The 22,367-nt window shown below is 30.2% G+C and overlaps 2 protein-coding genes across 3 annotated transcripts; both read left to right on the top strand.

Annotated features, from left to right (window-relative positions):
- Positions 1-1,673: 1,673 nt before the first annotated feature.
- LOC113852483 (pyrophosphate--fructose 6-phosphate 1-phosphotransferase subunit beta-like) lies at positions 1,674-7,591 on the top strand. 2 transcript variants are annotated; one of them, XM_027482772.1, is made up of 16 exons: positions 1,674-1,958; positions 2,036-2,197; positions 2,320-2,441; positions 2,680-2,733; positions 2,840-2,946; positions 3,182-3,287; positions 4,216-4,279; positions 5,086-5,174; positions 5,332-5,463; positions 5,611-5,781; positions 5,876-5,991; positions 6,074-6,185; positions 6,342-6,426; positions 6,754-6,798; positions 7,189-7,257; positions 7,441-7,591. In XM_027482772.1, exons 1-16 carry the CDS (start codon positions 1,778-1,780, stop codon positions 7,515-7,517), a joined length of 1,692 nt encoding a protein of 563 aa, XP_027338573.1. In that variant the 5' UTR covers positions 1,674-1,777; the 3' UTR covers positions 7,518-7,591. The 2 variants fall into 2 exon arrangements, with proteins under 2 accessions (XP_027338573.1, XP_027338574.1); XM_027482773.1 differs by having other exon boundaries at positions 5,086-5,186; positions 5,344-5,463.
- Positions 7,592-19,713: 12,122 nt separating this feature from the next.
- Positions 19,714-21,294, top strand: LOC113852521 (translation initiation factor IF-2). Its single transcript, XM_027482824.1, has one exon. The coding sequence runs from the start codon at positions 19,828-19,830 to the stop codon at positions 20,815-20,817; it is 990 nt and encodes a 329-aa protein (XP_027338625.1). The 5' UTR covers positions 19,714-19,827; the 3' UTR covers positions 20,818-21,294.
- Positions 21,295-22,367: the final 1,073 nt, after the last annotated feature.

The following is a 22,367-nucleotide window of genomic DNA, read 5'->3' as shown; positions in this document are numbered from 1 at the left end:
CACGTGACTGGTCCACCAAAATTAGGTGTCACCTTCCAATCACTCGGTCTCAGGGTTAGGTGAGCTCTTGAATTGGATGAAGGGTACCCCTTACTCAAACGCATAACAGTTGAAGAGATTATCTCAAAATTTATTTCATATAAAATCAAATTTGATAAACACATTTCAAAGCTTTTAAGTCATTGAGTTTATATTGCATAATGTACAATTATAATATATTAATAAAATTATTGTGCATTATAAGGATATTATTAAATTAAAATAAGTTTTATTTGTAAAGAAATAATTATTTATCATCAATAATAATTTTGTTATATTAATTATGAAGAAACTAAAAAAATTAGAATGAATTATAAAAAAATAATTACTTTAATTTTATAAAATATATTAAATATATAAAAATGTATAATTGCAGAGGATAACCCTATCTCATTTTTAACAAGTTACCATCCATTAAATTTAATGTGTTCAGTCTTCTTTCAAGCTGATTTGTATTTCATTTATTTACTTCCAACAAAAGTTTCATTTTTCTCTATTTTGGTTTTACATTGAAGTTAAATTATTCTGCTTGATACTTGCTGTTTTCCCATGTTATGCACGTGTGGCTTTTTAAGTTTCTAACAAATGGTATATATTATTTTAAAATGTTAAATATAACACATAATATCATCGATTAATTTTTCAAAATACATATTGATTAAAAATTTAAATAAATCCATCGGTTTGACCGAAAAAACATAATTATCTAATCAGGTAACCCTTTCAGACAACATATAAAACTGGATGACTAAAGAATTGGTTCAAAGTCAAGGAAAATTGATGAAGAACCCACCATGGAAAAATGATTTGAAACAGTCTTTAATTAAACATTTAAAAAAAACAATTAAATAAAAGAGAATATTAAGTTATAAAGGTCCACATATATATGCTATTATTCAATTTCTTATCACATTAACTTTATTTTATAAAATGCGTAATTTAGTCTTATAAAAAACTTTAAATTTTTACTTAACTTGTTTTTTACAATTTATTGGTGATCTATTAAATAATATGTTATAATTTTTATATAATTATCAACAATTTTACTACAACTTACAGTCTGATAACGTATTCAATTTTAAAAACATTACTAATATGGATAGTAGAAAGTATATAATCTTTAAATTATACACATTAACACAAAAGGTATGCATTTTATTTGGTTATCAAGAATGATTGTGCAATATAGAGCCAATATGACGAAAGTTCAAACCTCTAACAAATCATATGCTTTTTCTTTTCTAAAATAAGTGATTAATTTTGATAAAATTATTTAATCAAATATAGATTGTGAAGGAAAAAAAATACCGATTAATCTCTTAAAATTTTAAATATAAGATACTTAAAATTTTCATTCATTTTTGATAATTTTTTATAGAATAAATTGAATCACTAATATTTAAAAATAAATTAACACGTATTATTTTTTAAGGATTAATTGTTTATTAAACAAAATAAAATACTCTTCAGGTTGAGTGGTTATTTTTTTCAAGAATAAATTTATGTATTTATTTATTTATAATAGAAAAAGACACACTGGGAGATTTCGCCTTTGTAATGACAGTGTAGTTATAACAAGCTAGCAAAGCGGCGGATTGGGATATTCTGGTTGATTTGGAGGACTTTTAAGGTGCTCTTTTCAAACCTACTTCTCCGCTGTTTGGAACAACCATTTTCATTTCATTTTCGTTTCTAGATTCACGCTCCCATTCCCACCTCACTCATTCACTCACACACAATGGCACCTTCACTCGTACCTAACGGGACCCTCACCACCGCTCCAGTCACCGGTAGATTCGCCTCCGTCTACAGTGAGGTCCAAAACAGCCGCGTCAACCACGCGCTCCCTCTTCCCTCTGTTCTCAAAAGTCCCTTCACCATTGTCGACGGTCCCCAAAGCTCCGCTGCCGGAAACCCAGGTCATTATCCTTCACTCATTTCGATCTGTTTCTCTCTGTTACTGTCTCTCATTCTCAATGTGCGTCCGCGCGTGCAGATGAGATCGCGAAGCTGTTTCCGCATTTGTTCGGACAACCTTCCGCAGCATTGGTGCCTAGCGATTCACACGTGGCGCAGCCGCATCGCACGTTGAAGATCGGCGTGGTTCTCTCTGGAGGCCAGGCTCCTGGCGGCCACAATGTCATTTCTGGAATCTTCGGTAACGCTCGATTTCAATCCAATTCAATGAAACAGTTTTCTCTTCTTCTTTTGGTACTTAACATTGGTCACATGCGTGTAGTTACTGAGTTTCAACTTTTCCGGGTTTTTTTTCCGTCTTAGATTACCTGCAAGTTCGCGCAGAAGGAAGCACATTGTATGGTTTCAGAGGTGGTCCTGCTGGCATCATGAAGTGCAAATACGTTGAACTAACCTCTGACTATATTTATCCTTATAGAAATCAGGTTCATTTTTCTTTGTTACAATTTTTTGGAACGTAGTTTTACCAGTTTTGCTGAAATCTGGAAATCCTTATTATATTGTTTTAATCATTCTTGTATCATGACTTCTGATGCTGTCTTATTGTATGTGTTTGAGATTCGATATGTTAATAATTTAGTATGTCGAACTGTTATTACTTTATTTTGTATAATCAATGGTTACAAGATTTTGATAGCTAATAATAACAATTTCGGTTGGTAGGGTGGCTTTGACATGATTTGCAGTGGGAGGGATAAGATTGAGACACCGGAGCAGGTGAGTTTGTGAGGCTGTGTTCACTACATAACATGATTAATTCATTTGAGCTCTTAAAGGTCTTCTTTAAGTCTGAAGATTAATTTAGTCTACTTACATGGTACAGTTTAAACAAGCTGAAGAAACGGCAAGGAAGCTAGACTTGGATGGGCTCGTTGTTATTGGTGGAGATGACTCAAACACCAATGCATGCCTTCTTGCTGAGAACTTCAGGTTTGACTAAATGGAATTTTTGATTCAGTGTTTCTATGATCTAGGATGCTTTGTTAATGGAATGGTTTTCATGTTGGTTAATAATTTACCTACAAGATTTTTTACCAGTCCATCTATTATTTAATTAGCTGGTATGTGCATATATGAAGAGAATCAATTTCCATTTATGAATACATACAACTTTCCTGTTGGTTTAGCTAGTTTTTGTCTAATGCTTTTATATGGATTCATGCAGGAGCAAAAATTTGAAAACACGTGTGATTGGATGCCCTAAAACCATTGATGGTGATTTGAAATGCAAGGAAGTTCCCACAAGTTTTGGGTTTGATACTGCATGCAAGGTAAATGAAAATGTGCAGTCAGTCTTCATTGTACATTTATAATTTTGTATTGTTCTAGTCCCTACCTTTTAAACTCTGCAAGTATGGAATTTTAGCTTTTGATAAACAGTAATCTTTTATGTGTGGGTAAGGGAATATCAAGTATATAAGGATGCTTTTGATTGCTACTGATGCATTGCAGTTTCTCGAGCAGCACATTCAGCATATCGTAGAATATATCTTTCTCCAACCGTTGTCTCTCTTCCTTGAATTCTCTGTGTTGTGTGTTCCATATTGATGGGAAGGAGGGGGGTTCTTGTGGTGTGATCTTTTCTACTACTCGTGTTTGGTTTATATGTAACATTATGATATTTATGACCTCTCCTGAATATACTCCTAAATATTAATCTAGTAATGCACATTTTCTAAAGAAAATCTTAAATTTGGTCCTCCAAAATTACATCCTTCATCATATTATTCTTTCAAAGATTTTGATCACTAAAATAGTTCCTTAAATATTCAAACCATCACTATATAAGTCCTTGTATTAGTCCCACAAAGATATAACATGCCCACCAAAGATTTAAATTGTCACCAACTATGTTAGTCCTCTAAAATTGTTTTACCAAATTACTCGCTCAAAGATCTAAAACATCAGCTTATACGTCCCTTATAGAGGACTGAAGTAATGGAAAAAAGAATCTTTAAAGGACTAATTTGATGACAAAATCTTTAGATGGTTAAAGTGGTGACAGAAGAATCTTTGAGGAATTAATTTGGTGAGATTTTTTTATGACATTTACAGAGAGTTATGTAATTTTGAAGAACTAAACTGGGAGTTTTCTGTATTCTTTTATTGCTAAATGTTGTTAGATATAGTATAGATAGCTTTTTGGATACATGTTGCATGACCTGACTATTTCTCATTTTTTATGTTAATTTAATGCAGATATATGCAGAAATGATTGGAAATGTTATGATTGATGCCCGATCAACCGGAAAATATTACCATTGTAAGTACACAAAGTTGAGACACTATTTAGATATATATAGTGATTTAGACTGAAGCGTTTTGGAGTTGCATCACCTTGGACACGGATAGCTGTTGTTGCTGTTCTCTACTACTTCCATTTCCATTACTCCCCTCTTCTTTCAACATGGACTGCTTCACTTTCTAAACATTTATCTCTTTAGAGCTGCTGCTATAATTTGTTCTTATTTTATCATCTGAAGGCCTGAGTGAGGCATTATGCTATATCATTTTATAACAAATTACTTATTTATCCTTCTCTTCTCAACTCTTCTCATATTCAAGCAAAACATTGACAAGATGGTTATATCTATCCTTATTGTCGCTCTTTAGTTTATATGATATCATCCATTCTACTTTTGACTAGCAAAAATGCCACATTCATACGTCATCCTTGCCTTATGTTATGTCTACATTTGTCTTGTTATATGAATATTTTCTATTTCTGATTCTTTTTGTATTAAAATTCATGTTTTTGTGCTGATGAAGGGTTTTATAATTTCATGGAATGTTATTGGGTCATTGACAGTTACATCAATATCAACTATGCCCTCAAGATTAGATTTGATAGAACTTCTGAAACAGGATTTGCACTTCTTGGAGATTTCTTTCTTTAATACCTAAATAAAATGTGATGTTCAGAAAAGAAATGATGCTTCAATTTATATGGTGGATGAGACATCATTTTTTTAACCAGCATATAGCTCTCTTCCTCTGTGTGTGTGTGTGTGTGTGTTCATTATTGCTCCACTGGATTTCAAACAGTGACATATGATCATCTGTCTGCAGTTGTGCGGCTCATGGGGCGTGCAGCTTCACACATTACACTGGAATGTGCTTTACAAACTCATCCAAACGTTACAATTATTGGAGAAGAGGTTTGTCATAAAGTTGATCATTTATCTAGTGGTTCTGCACTCTAGGGATTCATAAATTAATACAAAATGCTTCCATGTTTATCTTATGATTAAAGCTTGCTAATTTGTAAGAATTCCTTTATCAAAATTTAATATAACCTGTAAATTTGCATCTCAGGTTGCTGCAAAGAAGCTGACACTGAAAAATGTGACAGACTATATTGTTGATGTTATTTGTAAAAGAGCTGAAGTTAATTATAACTATGGTGTTATTCTTATCCCTGAAGGTCTTATTGATTTCATTCCTGAGGTATCTATCATTCTGCATAAAAATAATTTATTTACCAGTGTTTCCTCTCTGTGAACTTGTGATTATGCATTGGTGTTCATGTACAATCTGCATGAAAGCACACACTTATGATTATATTCATTTGTACATGATATGTGCTATTTGCAGGTCCAGCATCTTATTGCAGAACTCAATGAAATTCTAGCCCATGATATTGTGGATGAGGGTGGGTTATGGAAGAAGAAACTCACTGATCAGTCATTAAAACTTTTTGAATTTTTACCTCAAGCAATTCAAGAACAATTGATGCTTGAACGAGATCCACATGGAAATGTTCAGGTGCCTAGTGTTGTTATAGTGCAGTGTGTTTATTTGGCTCCAATGCTCTATTTGAATCAGCATTAGTGTTAACCTTCCTTGCATTCCCATTTAGGTTGCCAAGATAGAAACAGAAAAAATGCTTATTCAAATGGCTGAAACTGAGTTGGAGAAGAGAAAGCAAGAAGGCAAATATAAAGGCGAATTTAGGGGGCAATCTCACTTTTTCGGGTATTTTATCTAATAGTGATATCGTTTGCCAGTTTGACTTCGTTGTTAGAGTTTGTAGTTACCACTTGTTTAAAATATGCAGTTATGAAGGGAGATGCGGTTTGCCAACTAATTTTGATGCTAATTATTGCTATGCTCTTGGTTATGGTGCTGGAGCCCTCCTTGAAAGTGGGAAGACTGGATTAATATCATCAGTTAGTGCTTCTCTCTATGACTCCATCTTTTGTTATCAACTTAAATATTTTTTCTGGATTGGTGTTGATATTTGATTGTGCTTTGAAATTGTGTTTGTTTTGTAATACTGATGGCATCAACTTAATTTTTGAATTCGCTATGATAATTTTGACTAGGTCGGTAATTTATGTGCTCCAGTAGAAGAATGGACTGTTGGTGGAACTGCACTCACCTCACTAATGGATGTGGAGAGGAGGCATGGTACACATTTTGATTTATGAGAACTTTTTGCTTTGCCCCCAATTGCAATTCAGTGAAATTGCCGTCATGCAATAACCTTTTGTTTCAATGTTGTAGTAAAACTTAAATCCATAGCTATACCCTACTGCATCAGTGCTATAAAAGACAATCAAAATGCATTTTAAGTTAGAAATATTTTCTCTTGGAAATTTTTGGACATGATATTGACAGTTTTTATTGTTTTGACAACTTCTGGTTATGTCAAAATCATAGAAAGTTTGTACATGTTGCATTTATTTGAATGCTTTTTTTGTTCTGCTGTTTATGAATGTGTAATTTTCATTGCAGGTAAATTCAAGCCTGTGATCAAGAAGGCAATGGTGGAGCTTGAAGGTATATATTCATAAAAACTTAAAATGACTTGGGCTTTAATACTCCACTAAAGTAGTAAGTGAACTACATTTTTCATTCATGTTGGATCAGAAAAATTAAATGAAAAGGAGGGAAGTTTTTTTTTTATAGGTTCATAATGTGGTACAAATTACAAAAGATTAATTTTTGTTATTTTGCTTCACTAATCACCGTGGTACGAAAAAATCAGTTATTTCTTTTCACTAATCACCATGACATTGGTCCCCCAGACCTTAGTGGGTGGATCCTGACTGTATGTTAAAAATATAAATTTTGCAATATCCGATACTAAAATGATTTCAGTTTTAACTTTCAACATCAGCTCCAGTTATCTTGATACTGAATGACTATATTCCATGTTGAATTATTCAGGTGCACCCTTCAAAAAGTTTGCCTCCTTGCGGGATGAATGGGCCCTGAAGAATTGCTACATCAGTCCAGGTTTGCATTGACTATTATTTCACCTATTGCTTACGCTGCCTTCAATCGGATTGTTTCTTTGTTTTGTTTATACATTTAAGTTGACTGAAAAAAAATGCTTAGTTTTAATCTACTTTTTTGTTTAACTGGAGTCCCCTACATTATTACTCAAGTTTGTTGCTGGTGATGATGATTTCATTGCAGGTCCAATCCAATTTGCCGGCCCTGGATCCGATGCAATTAATCACACTCTACTCCTAGAGCTTGAAGCCCTAGCTTAAGCATAGAATGAGGCCCTTGTTTTTATTCATGTTGTTCTTCGGGATCTTGCAAATATAGTTGAACTGAAACTAGCTAGAGTTTTTGTGTCTACGTATGAAATTTATCAAATAATGGTTCGTGAGTTGATTGATGAGCATTAATTAATGACCAGGTAGAAAATCAAATTTTCGACATCATCGCATATTTGCCTTCAAGTTTAAAATATTTGAGCCGCTGATCATTGCATTTCAAGTTTATTGGCTTTCGTTTTCCTGTTTTTTTTTTTTCCAAGTCATTGAATGTCAAGCCGATTTGATTGAAGTTTCTTTGATGTTTTAGATTATTTTCCATTTTTACAGGCGAGAAAACTATTGTATGATTTAAAGAAAGTTGTTGCCTTTTTCGTATTTAGCCATTGTCTCATCGTAACTTGTGTGTGTTCGTTTTATTGTCTACAACTACTTAAAACATTTCCGCTTGAGCCACAAAAAAACAAGTTTGCAATACGACAATTAGTTGTTTTTTTCCTTTTGTTTTAGTATATTGAATTTTTTGCCCAAAGCTAAAGAGTTATTTCAAAATTTGAAACAATTTTCCAAGCTTGTCAAAACACTGTCAAAATTTGAAACAATTTTTGGTCATTTACTCTATCAATCGATGAGGATTAAGTGCAGAGTGCAGAGGACCTCAATGAGTAAATATGTATGGATGCAATATTAAAATCAAACATTCATTGACGGCTAGTTGTAACATGTGAAATTACAGCTGGAGTTAACAGTACAAATGAATGAAGTTATTCATGATTTAAGTTTACTTTATTAAAGGCTTAATTAAATTTGTTTTAATGAATAATAATGTTCAAACTTGATTTTAAATTTGAATACATAAACCAGTCAAATTTAAATTTAATTAAATTGACATTAAAAATTAATGAATATTTCATGTGTGTTAATTTTAGACAAGTGAAAATTATATAATTAACAAGTTGTTTCTACATCTTAAAAACTATCATTACATACTTTCATTTTCAAATGTCTTTAATTTTTCTTTTTTCTTTCATCTCATCTTCTAAGATAAAAACATCTACAGAATATTAAATTGATGTCTAAAATACCTCATTAATATTTTTAATAAATAAACAGAAAATAATTAAGTTATAGATTAGCTAAAAAAATTAAGCTCAAACTTTATTTGCAACAGGTAAAGTGTAAGTTTAAATTTTGCACATTAAATAAACTTGTCAAATTTAAACGTTATTATTTTTACAAGTCAAGCTTAAATTTTTAGTTAACTCAGCTAGTGAAAGAATAACGAACTGTATATTCCTAGTTCCTTTTTCCATTTTACCTTCTTTAAAAATCAGACTTGCATTGCCATATCGATGGAAGGGGTGCAGAAGAAATAAGAAAAAGACTTTTGAAAATTAAACATTCTACTAAATCCTAACTTACATTAACCGTGGAAAAATGTGGAACAAATCATACTCCTATTAACCTTTCTGGTTTTCATAGTACAAAATTTAAAAATTTGTGTGTCTACTATCAAAATCTGAACTAAAATGATGAGTGTAGATAAGCCCAAGTGGCATACTCTTGAAGGTAACATGAATTTTCCAGAAAGGATAATTAATCAGTGGGATCGGATACATATGAACATGGGATTCATATGATTCAACGAATAATGATTGTTACCAAATTATATATTGGTTTCTACATTTTGGGGTGACTACAGCTAGTAAGATGTTGACGATCAAACGTGGTGGGCTTGCAATTGGGTCAAGGGGAAGGATTTATCGCTGCTGGTTGTGTCTGTGACAAATCAACCAGTCGCTTTATGACTTTGGTTCGTAGTAGATGTACAAGAAAAAACATCTCTCGCTTTCTTTCTCTCTTATACACATTCATCCATACAGATACAGACACGGTGAATATGCTGAATCACTAGCATCACTTGGTAAGCATGTATTAAGTTAAATAAATTGAAAGTTTGTGAATCATAAATGTGTAGTGGACTTTATTGAACCATGCACATGACCTAATTTATGTCTCACCAACATGGGGTTGGGTTGGGTCCATAATACTATAAGCTTCTAAGGGGTATGGTATATGTCCTATATGATGACTAACTGTGATGATTTGGAAGTAAATGAAATAAGCACAAGCATTCAATTCTTCTTTATGCTTTCTGCTTCGCTTATTTTTCTTTCCTTTTGCACCAAATTGGCTTCTTGAGTGATGGGTTCTTTGACTGTTTGACTGTGTTAATCTCGTTTTGAAGATGCCAAACTGAAAAGGACGGCCACTTTTTCTCCCGAAGACAAAGCTTGCACTGGTTTATCTTTTGGTCTTGAGGGGTACCTCTTTTATGTGCAAACCTCGTTCCTTCACATGCTATGCTTATTTGCCCTTTTTGGACTGTTCCACTTACCACGTTATGGAACCTCCCCAAACAATTGCGGTATTGCATATTTGGATTTCGATTCAAATGTTAATGAATTCACGTTTATTTTTAATTTAATTTTTTCAAGAAACACACATAATATATCTCTCCCCGTCCCCTCGAGATCTTTGATGCTCCTTTCATATCTCAAATTTTGTTAAATTACGCATAAAAACCAAATGATAAATGGTATATATAGATCATGCGAGTTTACTATACTATGCATTATTATCAATATGGACATTTTTTAAGTAAATTTCACTCCTTTCTTTTTTATCTTAAAAATATATATATTCTTTCGTACAATTAATGTAAGTCAAATTTTAATATATTTTATCTTAAAAATTAGTTTTCCCTTTAACAATTCTCAGCGTTAAGTAGTTGTTAATCTCTATAATAAAATTAGGAAGTTGAAAGATAAAATGAGAATTTTAAATGAACTTTTAACGTCAGTAATAAACATGTTTTGTCAAGGTAGGAAAGTGTAATGTTTTTAAAATATAAAAGATGTAATTTGAACAATAACCAAGACAATAACTTGTAATAAAATATATAATTTTTTAAAAATACGGCTAACAATTCTAGTATTACCTTTATTTATGATTATATTATATTAGTTAACATCTCGAGAGAAAGGATGACGACAGACTAAATTTAATGAATACTCTTCAAAGTTATTCAAAATAGATAGGTTTTATCGATACATAAGTAAAATTAGTATTCGTTAGTATATCTAAGTGTAAAACCTGTGCACATGTATATTATTTACTAATTTTTAATAGATAATGTATTTTTAAATATAAATAAATATTAAAATTTAAATAATATATTTATAAATGTCCAAACTAAATAAAATTTGATATGAATGATTATAAATATAATAGAAGATGATTCAACCGTTAAATTGATATTTTATATTTTATAAAAGAATTGTTAGATAATACAAATGTTTAATTAAAAATTTAAATATAATTTTAGTTCATATAAATATAATATATTTTGTGATAAATTTTTAAAATTTATTATGGCGCTGTTATATTATTTATTTTAGATTTAATTATATTTTTAATTTTTATAAATGTAACATATTTTATGATAAATTTTTATAATTTTTTTTAGAATTTAGTTATTGAAATGTTAAAAAGTTAGAATTTATTTTTTATTAATAATTTTTCTTCTGTTAAGTGTTAAGTTGTCTCATAGATAGTCAACTCATCACTGTCATATATGATTATATTATTTAATTTCTTTATTTAAAAATGATATTTATAAAGAAATTACTTGCGTATTTTAAATATTTACAAAAAAAAAAAATCTTTTGATACTCTAAATGTCTTTCCTTCCAACATCTTCTTTTCTTTCTCTATCTTCATCTTTGTCTCCCTCTGTTTTTATTGGTTTTCAATGTTCCACCAGGCAAGTTTTATACATTTACATCAAAATGGTTGAACCTTTCAAGTCTTAAAAATAGAAAGAGAAGAAGCAGGTTCTCAAAGAAAAAAAAATTAAGGTTATAAGGGACTTTTTTAAAATATTTAAAATATATTATAAGACATGTTTATAAATATTAATTTAAATAATAAAAGATAAAAAAAGACATGAAAATACATAATAGTGATTAACATTGATAAGTTGACTCTAAAAAAAAGTTTAGTACAAAGTTGATGATGGTGACTAAATTTTAACATTTTAAAAATTAACTCCTAATAGAAATATTTATAAGAAGTTTTTATAAAATATATTATATTTATAGAGATTAAAAATATAATTAAATCTAAAATATTTAAAAAAATAAAATGATGTGTAAGAGTATTAAGTTGGCTACTTGCCAATTAAAAATTATGACAAAATTAAATCTTAATGTTTTAAAGATTAAATAAAAAAAAATTATAACAACTTGTCACAAAATATGTTACATATATAAAGATTAAAAATATATTTAAATTTTAATTAAATTATAAAAATGTATATTTAAATTAATTAAACTATAAAGAATAAGTTGAAGTATATTTATAGATAGTCATAAAATAAGAATATTAGGATAAAAGTTATTTGCCATCCAAATATAAATAGTTTTTAAAAAAGATAATTATAAAGACGAATATTATACTGTGCTCCTTAAACACTACTTACAGTCATCTCTATTAAGGTAGTTCGAAATCAAAGTATAATTTATCACAAGTCTAATTTTGATGAACTTTGTGTGGTTAATCGATCTGCTACACTAAGTCTGAAGGTAAACAAACATAGTAACAGGTGATCGTTTCGAGCAAACAGCGTGCCTGGGAATCTTACAAATGGCGATTCTTTGTATTTTACTGTTTAAATCATTAAAAATTGATACTCTATATAATATTATTATTTCGTCTCTCAAAATTAGAATTGGCAAAATAAATTATCAATTTATATACTGTCCGCCCAAATCAAGTTTTAAACTTTGTTAAATTACACTAAATTAATAAGTTCACTTTTTATTTGATTCAAATTTTTAAAGTTTATTTTATATTTAAGAATATTTAAACGAATCAACTCGATTAAGCTGACTCATTTTATGAGTTTTACTTTTTTTTTTATCACGCTCAGTCTTAAAATAAATCTAGCCAAAGTACTTCTTATTATTCTTATTACATCAAATTAAAATTATTATTATTATTATAAATTTTATACAAATTAAATTAAATAATGTTAAAAATTAAACTAATTTGAGGCATATATTCTTTACATATTTTTATAATTTTAAATAAAGGAAAAATAAAATAAAATAAAATTTTCCTATATTTTTTATTATCACACCCAATTTAGAAACAATTATTTGTTTTAAATTTTATATCAATCTATAATTTTTTTACATTGTTCAAATTTTAAAAGGTAGGTAAATATATAGCTAAGTTGACCTTAAATTCAAATTCAAATAGACTTTTTTATCTCGTTAAAATTTCAACAATTAATTGCAGGAAGAGACTGGTAGGTTGGATTGAATTTATGAAGATGACTATACGTAGATGACATTAGAAGGGGGAAAAGGTTCATAAGGAAACTTCATGGAAACATATCATGAAATTTTTACGTTAATTTGGGTTCAACAACTAGTAGCCGAATGTTTAAACACCACATTATATATATATATATATATATATATATATATATATATATATCTTTACAACTCACTCAAAAGTTTAGGATTAGCCTAATCACTTTCAAGATAAATGGTGATTATCCTAATAATTTCTTGAAGCTTTCCACTGTTCTCTATTTCCTCTATGAGTACCTAATTGAGAGGAGGGAGGGAGACAAAGGAACGAGATTAGAACTTCAGTTCCATATGAATACATATAAAATTCATATGATTATAATAAATGCAATAATCATCTAAAGTGTTGGTGACAAACTGACAGGCTGCCTGGAATTGACAATTCAATTTGTTTATTTTTTTATTATTTATATGCTTTGATTATAATATTTTTTATGATAAAGAAAATCTGAAAGATATGTTTACTTTGTATCAGGAACTAAATTCCGATGTCTTTTGTCTCTTCTCGTGTCTGGAGTAGGTGTAATCAAGATTACTATGATTTGATTTCATATGATGTTTGCACCAAACGGAAAAGGAAACACTTAGATTTAACATAATTTAGGTCACGACCTTTGAACAACATATAGCAAGCAGCAGCATTATTATTACACCACAAAATTAAAATCTTAATAATGACAAGTTAATTTTCGAAATTTTCTACAAGCAAAACACACAACATACGTATTACTTCAAATTTAATTGATTTTAAATTCAACTCGCTAACTTCTCATACAATAAAAATCTGTACTTATATTTATTACCATTTTGCTAAAAGTAAATATTGGAATTTTTTAAAGATTAACTTTAAGTCATTACAAATTTTAAAATGTTAAAAATATAATATATTTTTTTTTAAAAATATTTTTAAATTTTAGTCACTTAAAATCAATCTTAAAAGTTAATATTACCATAACCATACTTTCTAATCTAACACCGACTTGAAACGATGACGGGCATATCTAATTAATTAGCATAGATAACTGTTTTTTTTTTCTATCTTAAAATAATTGTCAATTTAGAGTAACGTACAAGAATTAAGAAAATTATTAATTCTTCTAAAACTTGAAAAAAAAAATTGAACCTGAAACTAAATTAAACGTGTTTGGGACTACATATTAATACTTCACTTCTTTTTAAAAAAAAGCATTTAGTTGGACAATTATTAAGATAAATTAATTAGCTACAAAGCTTATTAAACTAAGCTTTAAAAAATTATAATAATTTTACGAATTCAAATAAACCATTTCAAACACTCTCAACATTTCTCATTATGATTTTAACAAACAATAAGTCTAAAAAGAGACTCATTTAGCAACGATCAGAGCAGTAATGTCCACGGTGAAAAGAGAAACAAAAATATTATGATTAATATATGCAAGATGAATATCTCAAAATTAATAAACAATGAATTTGTCTTTCACTCCTTAACGCAACCTTTTTATCTTACCCTTTCTGTTAATTGTGTATTTGTGTAAAAGTTATCATATTAATGTCAATTAATTATTCATTCATAAAAAAATGAATTTGTAGGAATTAATGTGTAATATTATAACAATTAAGCTAGTTTAAGTTATTATATATATATATATATATATTGTTGAGTAAAATAATTTAAATTATGTGAGTACAACAAATATTAGAAGATTTAGTTTTATTACGTTGTAAATGTTTTTATGTAAATTATTATGTTTGTTACGAGAGAAACTAGTTATAAATTTAAATGATATATATTTATTTTTTCAAATAAATTTTTTATTTAAGATACGTATGGTGTTGGGAACTTGGGAGAGAAGCTAGCTGCAAGTACAACTGTACAAGGTTTGGTGGATTATCGTCCTTTTTTAAAATTGGACTTCCCCAAACATGGGACCAAAACTAAACATATTATGCTTCTTGTTTAAGAAAACCAGATAAATAAATAAATTTTTAGTTTTCAGTATAGTAGCTGTGTGAAAGGTAGCACTTTCTTTTTTTAACTTGTCAAAAAAATTATATCATTTTTAATTAACATGTATGAATTTTGTATTAGAAAATATGCATCTTTTCCTTTAAATAATAAAACCAGTAATACTATTGTTTTTCACAACAAAGTTTTTGTTAAAATAGAACTTAGTTTATAATTTAATGCGCTTAAACCAATATAAATAGAGATTTATTGACTAAAAACAATAATATTTATCGAGTCCAATTATGAGAATTCAAACTGTAATTCCTGTGACAAAACTCAACTTGTTTTACTCTAAATTTAATTTAATAATATTTTATTTTTAATATATTGAGATGCGTGATGATGATGAAAATGAAACAAATAGCCAGGTGTTTGAAAATCACAACCCGAGCACCCACGGAGAAGCTGATAAATCACATTCCAACGACAAAGAATTTCATATACCATTTATAATTTATAACATATTCGTTGAAATCGGAACAGTAAATTTTTTGTTTTAATACAATTTTTGAAAACTGTATACTTTTACCTCACTATCAAATATTATTATTATTAAAATGAATCGACCCTGGAAACAGTTTTTATAATGTATGGAGAGTGTTAAATTGAAAGAAAAATTGTAGCAAATTACTAGAAAACTAATAATTCTCTGTAACGAATGAGACCCCTCATACTGGTTAATGATAAACATTTTTTTTTTCTTTTCTGGGAAAGAATAAATTGTTTCTCTATGGATTGGAGAGGACAACGGGGGAGCGTGGAGACGTGGCCAAGTGTTAGCAAACAGCAAAAGCGAAAAATTGATGAAATAGTCTGAATTCTGAGCTACAAAGACATGTAAAATGGCGATCGCCAAATAAAAAGGAAAAAGGAAGAGTAGGTTCGATGTGGGACCATCAAATAATGTTTGCTTTTGCCCCCACATGCCCTCTATCATTTTCCCTCCAAACAAACGCCATTAACACTCTCAACTCCGTCCCTTTCATTTCAGCCTCTTCAATTTTCAAGGTTTCGTGCCTTCTCGCAATCGGGAATGTGTTTTTTCGTCTCAATTTTCAAATCATTAATATACTAAATCAATTTACAATTTTTTTCTTTTAGGAAACATAAAATGTTAAATAATAAAAGTGTTATGCTCGTAGATTAATTAAATTATAAATTATATAAATAAAAAATTATAAATTTATCTTGTTAATTTTTTAATAATTTAAATTTATTCGCTCTTAAATTGAAGTTGCACTTAAATTCTAATATAAATCTCGTACATAATCATCATATCATATCCTGTCACATGAAATGAGCTTTTCACAATAGATTTCTATCCCACGTCCCACACATTCCCCAGTGATCTGCAGCCACTTGTACGTCAAGTTCTGTGGTCGGGGCCCACCTTAGTTGTTACAATGGGCTTCACCTTAAGCCCATTTACCCTTGGGCTTCTCTTACCATTTACACCCATTACGTCATAACGGTAATAACTAATAACCCTCTCATTAACATTTCAACTTCGGGTACAAATTATAAACAAAACGAGTTAAGTCAAATGCTCAAAAATTAAGTTTAAGTAATGAGAAATAAAATTACACTTAACATTAATTTATTTATATGAACAAAAATAAAGTCATTTTTTTAAAAAAATTAATTTTAAAGATTATTTTGACTTGTTGAAAAAATATAAAGATTATAATTATCTTAGTAAACTCATTTAAAACTTGATTATGAGCCAGTTCAAATAAAAAGATTACTTGAATTCGAAGACTCACTCTAACGATATTGAATTACATGCTCACAAAAACTTGATTATACGGACAAGGGGATATATTTAGCAAGTAGTTAGTGCTTAAAAATTGATTAATATTTAAAAAAAAAAAAAAGGTAACGACGAGGGACTTAAAAAGTACATGAAGCCTAAAAAGCTTGATAGCATGTGATTAAGATTGAAAATGGAAATGAAGCTTTTGAGCAGAGCATCATGTGAAATAATAGAGGGGAAAGTCAACACTCACAAAATTTAGGAGTCTCATTTCCAATTTTCCATTGTACTATGATATGGATGCATGACATGATCTGACATGTTTATATACGATGAGGCTTGCAATGCGCTGTGCCGTTCGCCCTTCCTTCCCCGTCCTTTTTTCCTTGCAAAATATGTAGGAATTGTTTGGTTTTTAAGATAAGATAATAGCTCAAGATAAAATAGTTTATTTTATTTCAGTTTTTTTTTAATAATATGAATTTTATTCTGTTGATTTATGATGAGTTAAGAAACATGATTTTGTTATTATCTTCTTCTTTTTTTACTTATATTTTACGTCATTTTTAATATTATATGAAAAATATTATTTAAAAATATGATTTTAATTTTTGTCAACAATTTTAATTATAAAAATTTAAAAATATATTAAATTTAATAAAAAATAATGTTTATACAAATATAATTTATATTTTTTAATTTTTATTTATCTCAAACATTAAACAATATAACATAATATTATTTATTATACTATCTTAATTTTCATCAAACTTATCATAAAATAAGAGTTTATTATTTATTTATTTATTTATTATATTTTTATTTAATTTTCTATTTTATTATATTCACCAAACGAACTCATAGTTCACTCTTTGCTTTTACCAAAATACAACCAAGAAAAGATTCACATTCCTTCAGATACAAAAAAAAAATCATATTCGTTGTACCAGAGTGAAAGATTCATATTCCTGTCGTTATATATCTCACAATAATATATAAAGGATATTTTGAAATTAATAGTCATCACAGATTCTTAATGTATGGGACACATGATCTCATTTCAAAACTTGATTCAGTATGAGAATTAGATGAACAAACAATTTTGTTAAGGCAATTGCATAAAGTAATTTCCCTTTTCTAAATATCGGCCCCATTAATGAAAAGTATAATTTGATGATACACCTTCAAATTAATTTATAACTTTTTACTTTTCGTATGCCAAAGTTGAGGAATTATCTCTTGTAGGAATCAAACTTTAGGAATGATTTATCCTTTTTCTGTCACCTTGTAAGTATATATTTAAATAGTTTCCCCTATTTAAGGGTTTGCGTTATAGTATTTTCAATTAAAAATAAATTTAATTAAAATGTATAAACATTATTTATATTATCATTAAATTATAAATTATCATATCGTTTAAAAATATTATATTTTTATACTAACTATTTAAAAAATTATATTTAAATTATTCTTAAATCTATTGACAACTTTTAAGATATTAAAATTAATCTCTTGGAAGTAAAAAAAAAAGAAAAAGTGACGAGACTATTTCACTTCCTCAAGTGAGTCCGCTTGACCAGATTTAAATTAATCGTCCAATATGACTTTTAAACACAAAAAGTTGTATCCATCGACGATAAATTATATAAATTCTTAATTTAAATGCTTCTCTAAAAACTAAAGTTGAATTTATTTATTTATTTTTTAAATACCCCACAATTGTGTATAACATGATAAAGTGATAACATATTTCAAATCATTGAGTACTAATTTAATCGACTTAAAAATACATATCCAAACGGTGTATTGAATAAAAGAATAGATTTTGTAAAATAAATAAACGAGCCACTTCAATTTTACAAAATTTAAATTGAATTTTTAAAAATATTTATCTGCGGAAATTACAAAGTAAAGATATAACAACTTTTTGTAAATCAATATCTTTCAACCAAAAATTTAAAACTGTTTTTTATAAGACATAACATTGTTTAAAGTATAGTTGACCTCTTTCAACAATTTTTTTTTACACACAACAATAAATTTTATTACAACTCATTTTTTAGAAACTACTTCTGAACTCCCTCCTTCTCAATCAAGTGAGATTTGATTATAACTTGACGAAAGCCATAGATTTTATCAACCCTATATAATCATACTTTCTTGTGATAAAAATTGTAATGAACAGAGTGTGTCAAGCAATAATTTTGTCATAATTCAATACCCTTTAATCATTTGTTATTTATTCTTGACTGGTTGTTATCAACGAGTTAGTGCTGAAAACACACTACTATCTTACGCAATGATATGTGTCGACCTCCGTGGTTCACACCAAATTAATGTTTTTGAAGTGGCGGCCGAAGCAGATAGGAATGTTCATCAACAGAGGTAGCCATTAAATGTCTTTTTTAAGGTCAGCTCATTATTCCACCAAGAAACTTTGGGGAGAAGGGGCGGGGATGCCATGATTTATTCACCATTTTGTATACATAAAAGCCATAAATATAATACGCTTTGGTAAATTATTCTTACTACTCACATTCCACAAGAGAAGTTCAACATAACATAATATTTGTAGTATTGCTATTAACTAAAAAATATTTATTTATTTAAAGTTTTATCCTTTTATTATAAATATATTATATTGCATTTACAGTATATTTTTGCACTTCTAGTACAGTACTTTATCCTAATTAATTTAGGACAACCGGATAAAACTATTAAGATATTAGAGCATGTGCACCCCACAGATATCCACCATTATCTTTTGTTTTTGGTGGTGATTGGTGCAGAGAGGCGGATATAAAGATGCATAATGAGGTGATTATATATAGACACCAATTATCGCTTTACATGCTAATAAACTCCCCAAATTATCTTTTACCAAATAGCAATTTGTATGGCACATGCTGCATCCATATACATGGACCCCAATCTCCTCCCTTAAAATCTATGCTATCCCTTTCCTTTCTTTTATTCATTCCTCTTTCTTTCTTTAATGCTTCGGTAGGGTCATTTTCTCTCCACGCTCTCAGCTAACAAAGAAGCTTCTCCCACCTCTCACCCACCTCTACAAAAGGCCATAAAAACATACCCTTTTACCCTCTCTTCACAATCTCCATGGACACCAACAAACACACCCTCTCCCTCTCACCCACCACAACAACCCATTGCAATTCACCCGAATTCGAGTTCTGGATGCTACGAAACCCTTCTTTCCCACAACCAAATCTTCTCTCCGCCGATGAACTCTTCGTCGACGGCGTCCTCCTCCCCCTTCACCTCCTCCCCACCACAAACAGACCCGACCCACCAACCCAAACCCCCAACACAGAACCTCCTCCTCGAGACCCGGACCCGGAACCCGGTCCACCACCCGAACCTTCACCAGCCATAACAGAATCCCCTTCCTCCTCCACTTCGAAGCGGTGGAAAGACATCTTCAGAAAGAAAAACACAGAAGAGAAAGAGAAAGAGAAAGAGAAAGGGAAGAAGAAAGAGAGAAAAACCGGAGCTGGTGCGAGTTCTGCGGAGTTGAACATCAACATATGGCCATTCTCTCGAAGCAGATCCGCGGGAAATGCGGGTACCCGACCCAAGTTGTTTCCCGGAGCCCCGGCGACCCGGAAAGTAAACAGCGCTCCGTGTTCCCGGAGCAACTCCGCTGGAGAGTCCAAATCCAGAAAGTGGCCAAGTAGTCCGGGTCGGGTCGGACTCCACGTGGGCCGGAGCAGCCCGGTGTGGCAGGTTCGCCGTGGATCCGGGACCGCCAAGACCGCCGAACCAGCTCAGGCTCAGAAAACCGACAAAGGGTCGAAGAAAGAAACCGTCAAGACTCGCCGGAGCAAAGCTCCCGCCGGAGGAGGAAGCGGCGCCGCGAAAGCTAGGGTTTTGAATCTGAACGTTCCCATGTGCATTGGGTATAGACAACACCTGAGCTGCAGAAGCGACGAGAACGGTGCCGTCGTTGGGAGTGGCGCCGCCACGAACGGCGGCGCTGATCCCCGTGGGAATGACAGTGGGGGCAATGATGGGGGAAGTGGTGGTGGGGGTAATCTTTTTAATCTGCGGAACCTCTTCACCAAAAAAAGCATAGTAACTTCTCACTAGTGTTACTTTTTAACTACGCTACAGGTTAATAATTATTTACTACTGTTAAATTAACCTTTTCGGGATTTTTTTTTAATTTTTCTTATACAGAAAGTTATAAGTTTCTCTTTTTATCTGTAACTTTGTATGTAACCGAAAAAGTATCTTTTTCTGACTTACAGATTAGGAGTTAGGACTAGATTCGTTGATGTCATAGCTGGTTAATGCTATCTTTTCTTTTGTGCTCCTCCTCGTGTAATCTGAAGTGCTTTATCAGAATGTATTTATTATTATAGTATTTAAGTAGGGTCTTTTAGTTGTTTTTCATTTTTTTTCTTTGCCCTTTTTATGTTACGATAGAACATGAGGCAGAAACACAGAAAAAAAATATAATCAAATTATTTGATACAGAGGTGTATGTTAAAGTGCCACGTTGGTCTTTCAAACTTTTATAATGTTCAAGCTACCTGCGTGTAACCTTTAATTACACTGCAAGGAAGTGTGCGTTTGTTCGGAAAGATTATTTAATGTAGTTCTGTGTGGGTTTGGAACATCAGGGATCTTTTTACTAAAGGGCGTAGTTATTATTGTTGAAAGAAATGAATGCTCTTTACAGTTGTGTCAGCAGCTGCTTCAGCTTCCTTTGCTGTCAATTGTCATGCATGGTGTGGCATAATTTGGATTTGTAAGGCGCTAAATTGCTTTTGAATATTGTTGCTGCAACTAAACTTGGTAACTTGGGTGTTCAAATAGTCAAATAGGGTGATTTTATGGAAAGGCTTTTGAATTTCTTGTGTCAAAAATAATTATCCAGAATCAATTGTGAGAAAGTACATGTTTGTTCAAAAGCGAGTTTAGAGCATATGGAATTTATTTGAATTATATAAAGGGCCATGCATAAGGTACTCGATAAGGAATATAAAAAATTACTAGAGCTTATGTTAAGAATTTGTTAAATATGACTGTATACATACTGATTAATATTTATTTTAAATAAAAAGTTGTATTTAAGAAATAAATTGTTTAAGGAAATGCATAAAATAATTTCAAAAGATATTGTTAATTATGAGTTTAATTTACATCAAAATATTTAATTTCTTTTTGTTGGAATGTGTCGTTGTAATTGTACAATAGGACATTTTTTCAATTTGTTTGCCTCCCCTTCCTTCATAGCCGCATAAAATGAGAAATCTCAGGATACTAATGGTTCTAATTTCATTCTCATCTTTAAAGTGCGATTGAAAATGTATTATTGAGTTTTGGTAGTAGCATATTTGTCTTTGTAATGATATCATAGGACATATTTTACTTTCTATGTTTGCCCTCCCCTTCTTCCTTAGCCGCATAAAATGCGAGATCCAAAGATGCTATACAATGGTTATAATTTTACTCTCAACTTTTGAAAGTGATAGAAAACATTCATCTAGTTGCATGAACAACACACACTGCTCGAAGGTTCTGAAGCGTAAGAAGTAAGAAATGTCCTATTATTGAAGCAAATAAATAAAGAATGGGAGGAAATTCCAGTTTCAAAGAGCGAAATCTCCTCCAATGAGTTTGAGTATTTATTT

This window comes from Abrus precatorius, unplaced genomic scaffold, assembly GCF_003935025.1.
Source record: "Abrus precatorius isolate BTA unplaced genomic scaffold, Abrus_2018 Scaffold10, whole genome shotgun sequence".
Lineage (NCBI taxonomy): Eukaryota > Viridiplantae > Streptophyta > Magnoliopsida > Fabales > Fabaceae > Abrus > Abrus precatorius.
The sequence above is the reverse complement of the archived record's forward strand: the minus strand, read 5'-3'. Positions and strand labels throughout refer to the sequence as shown.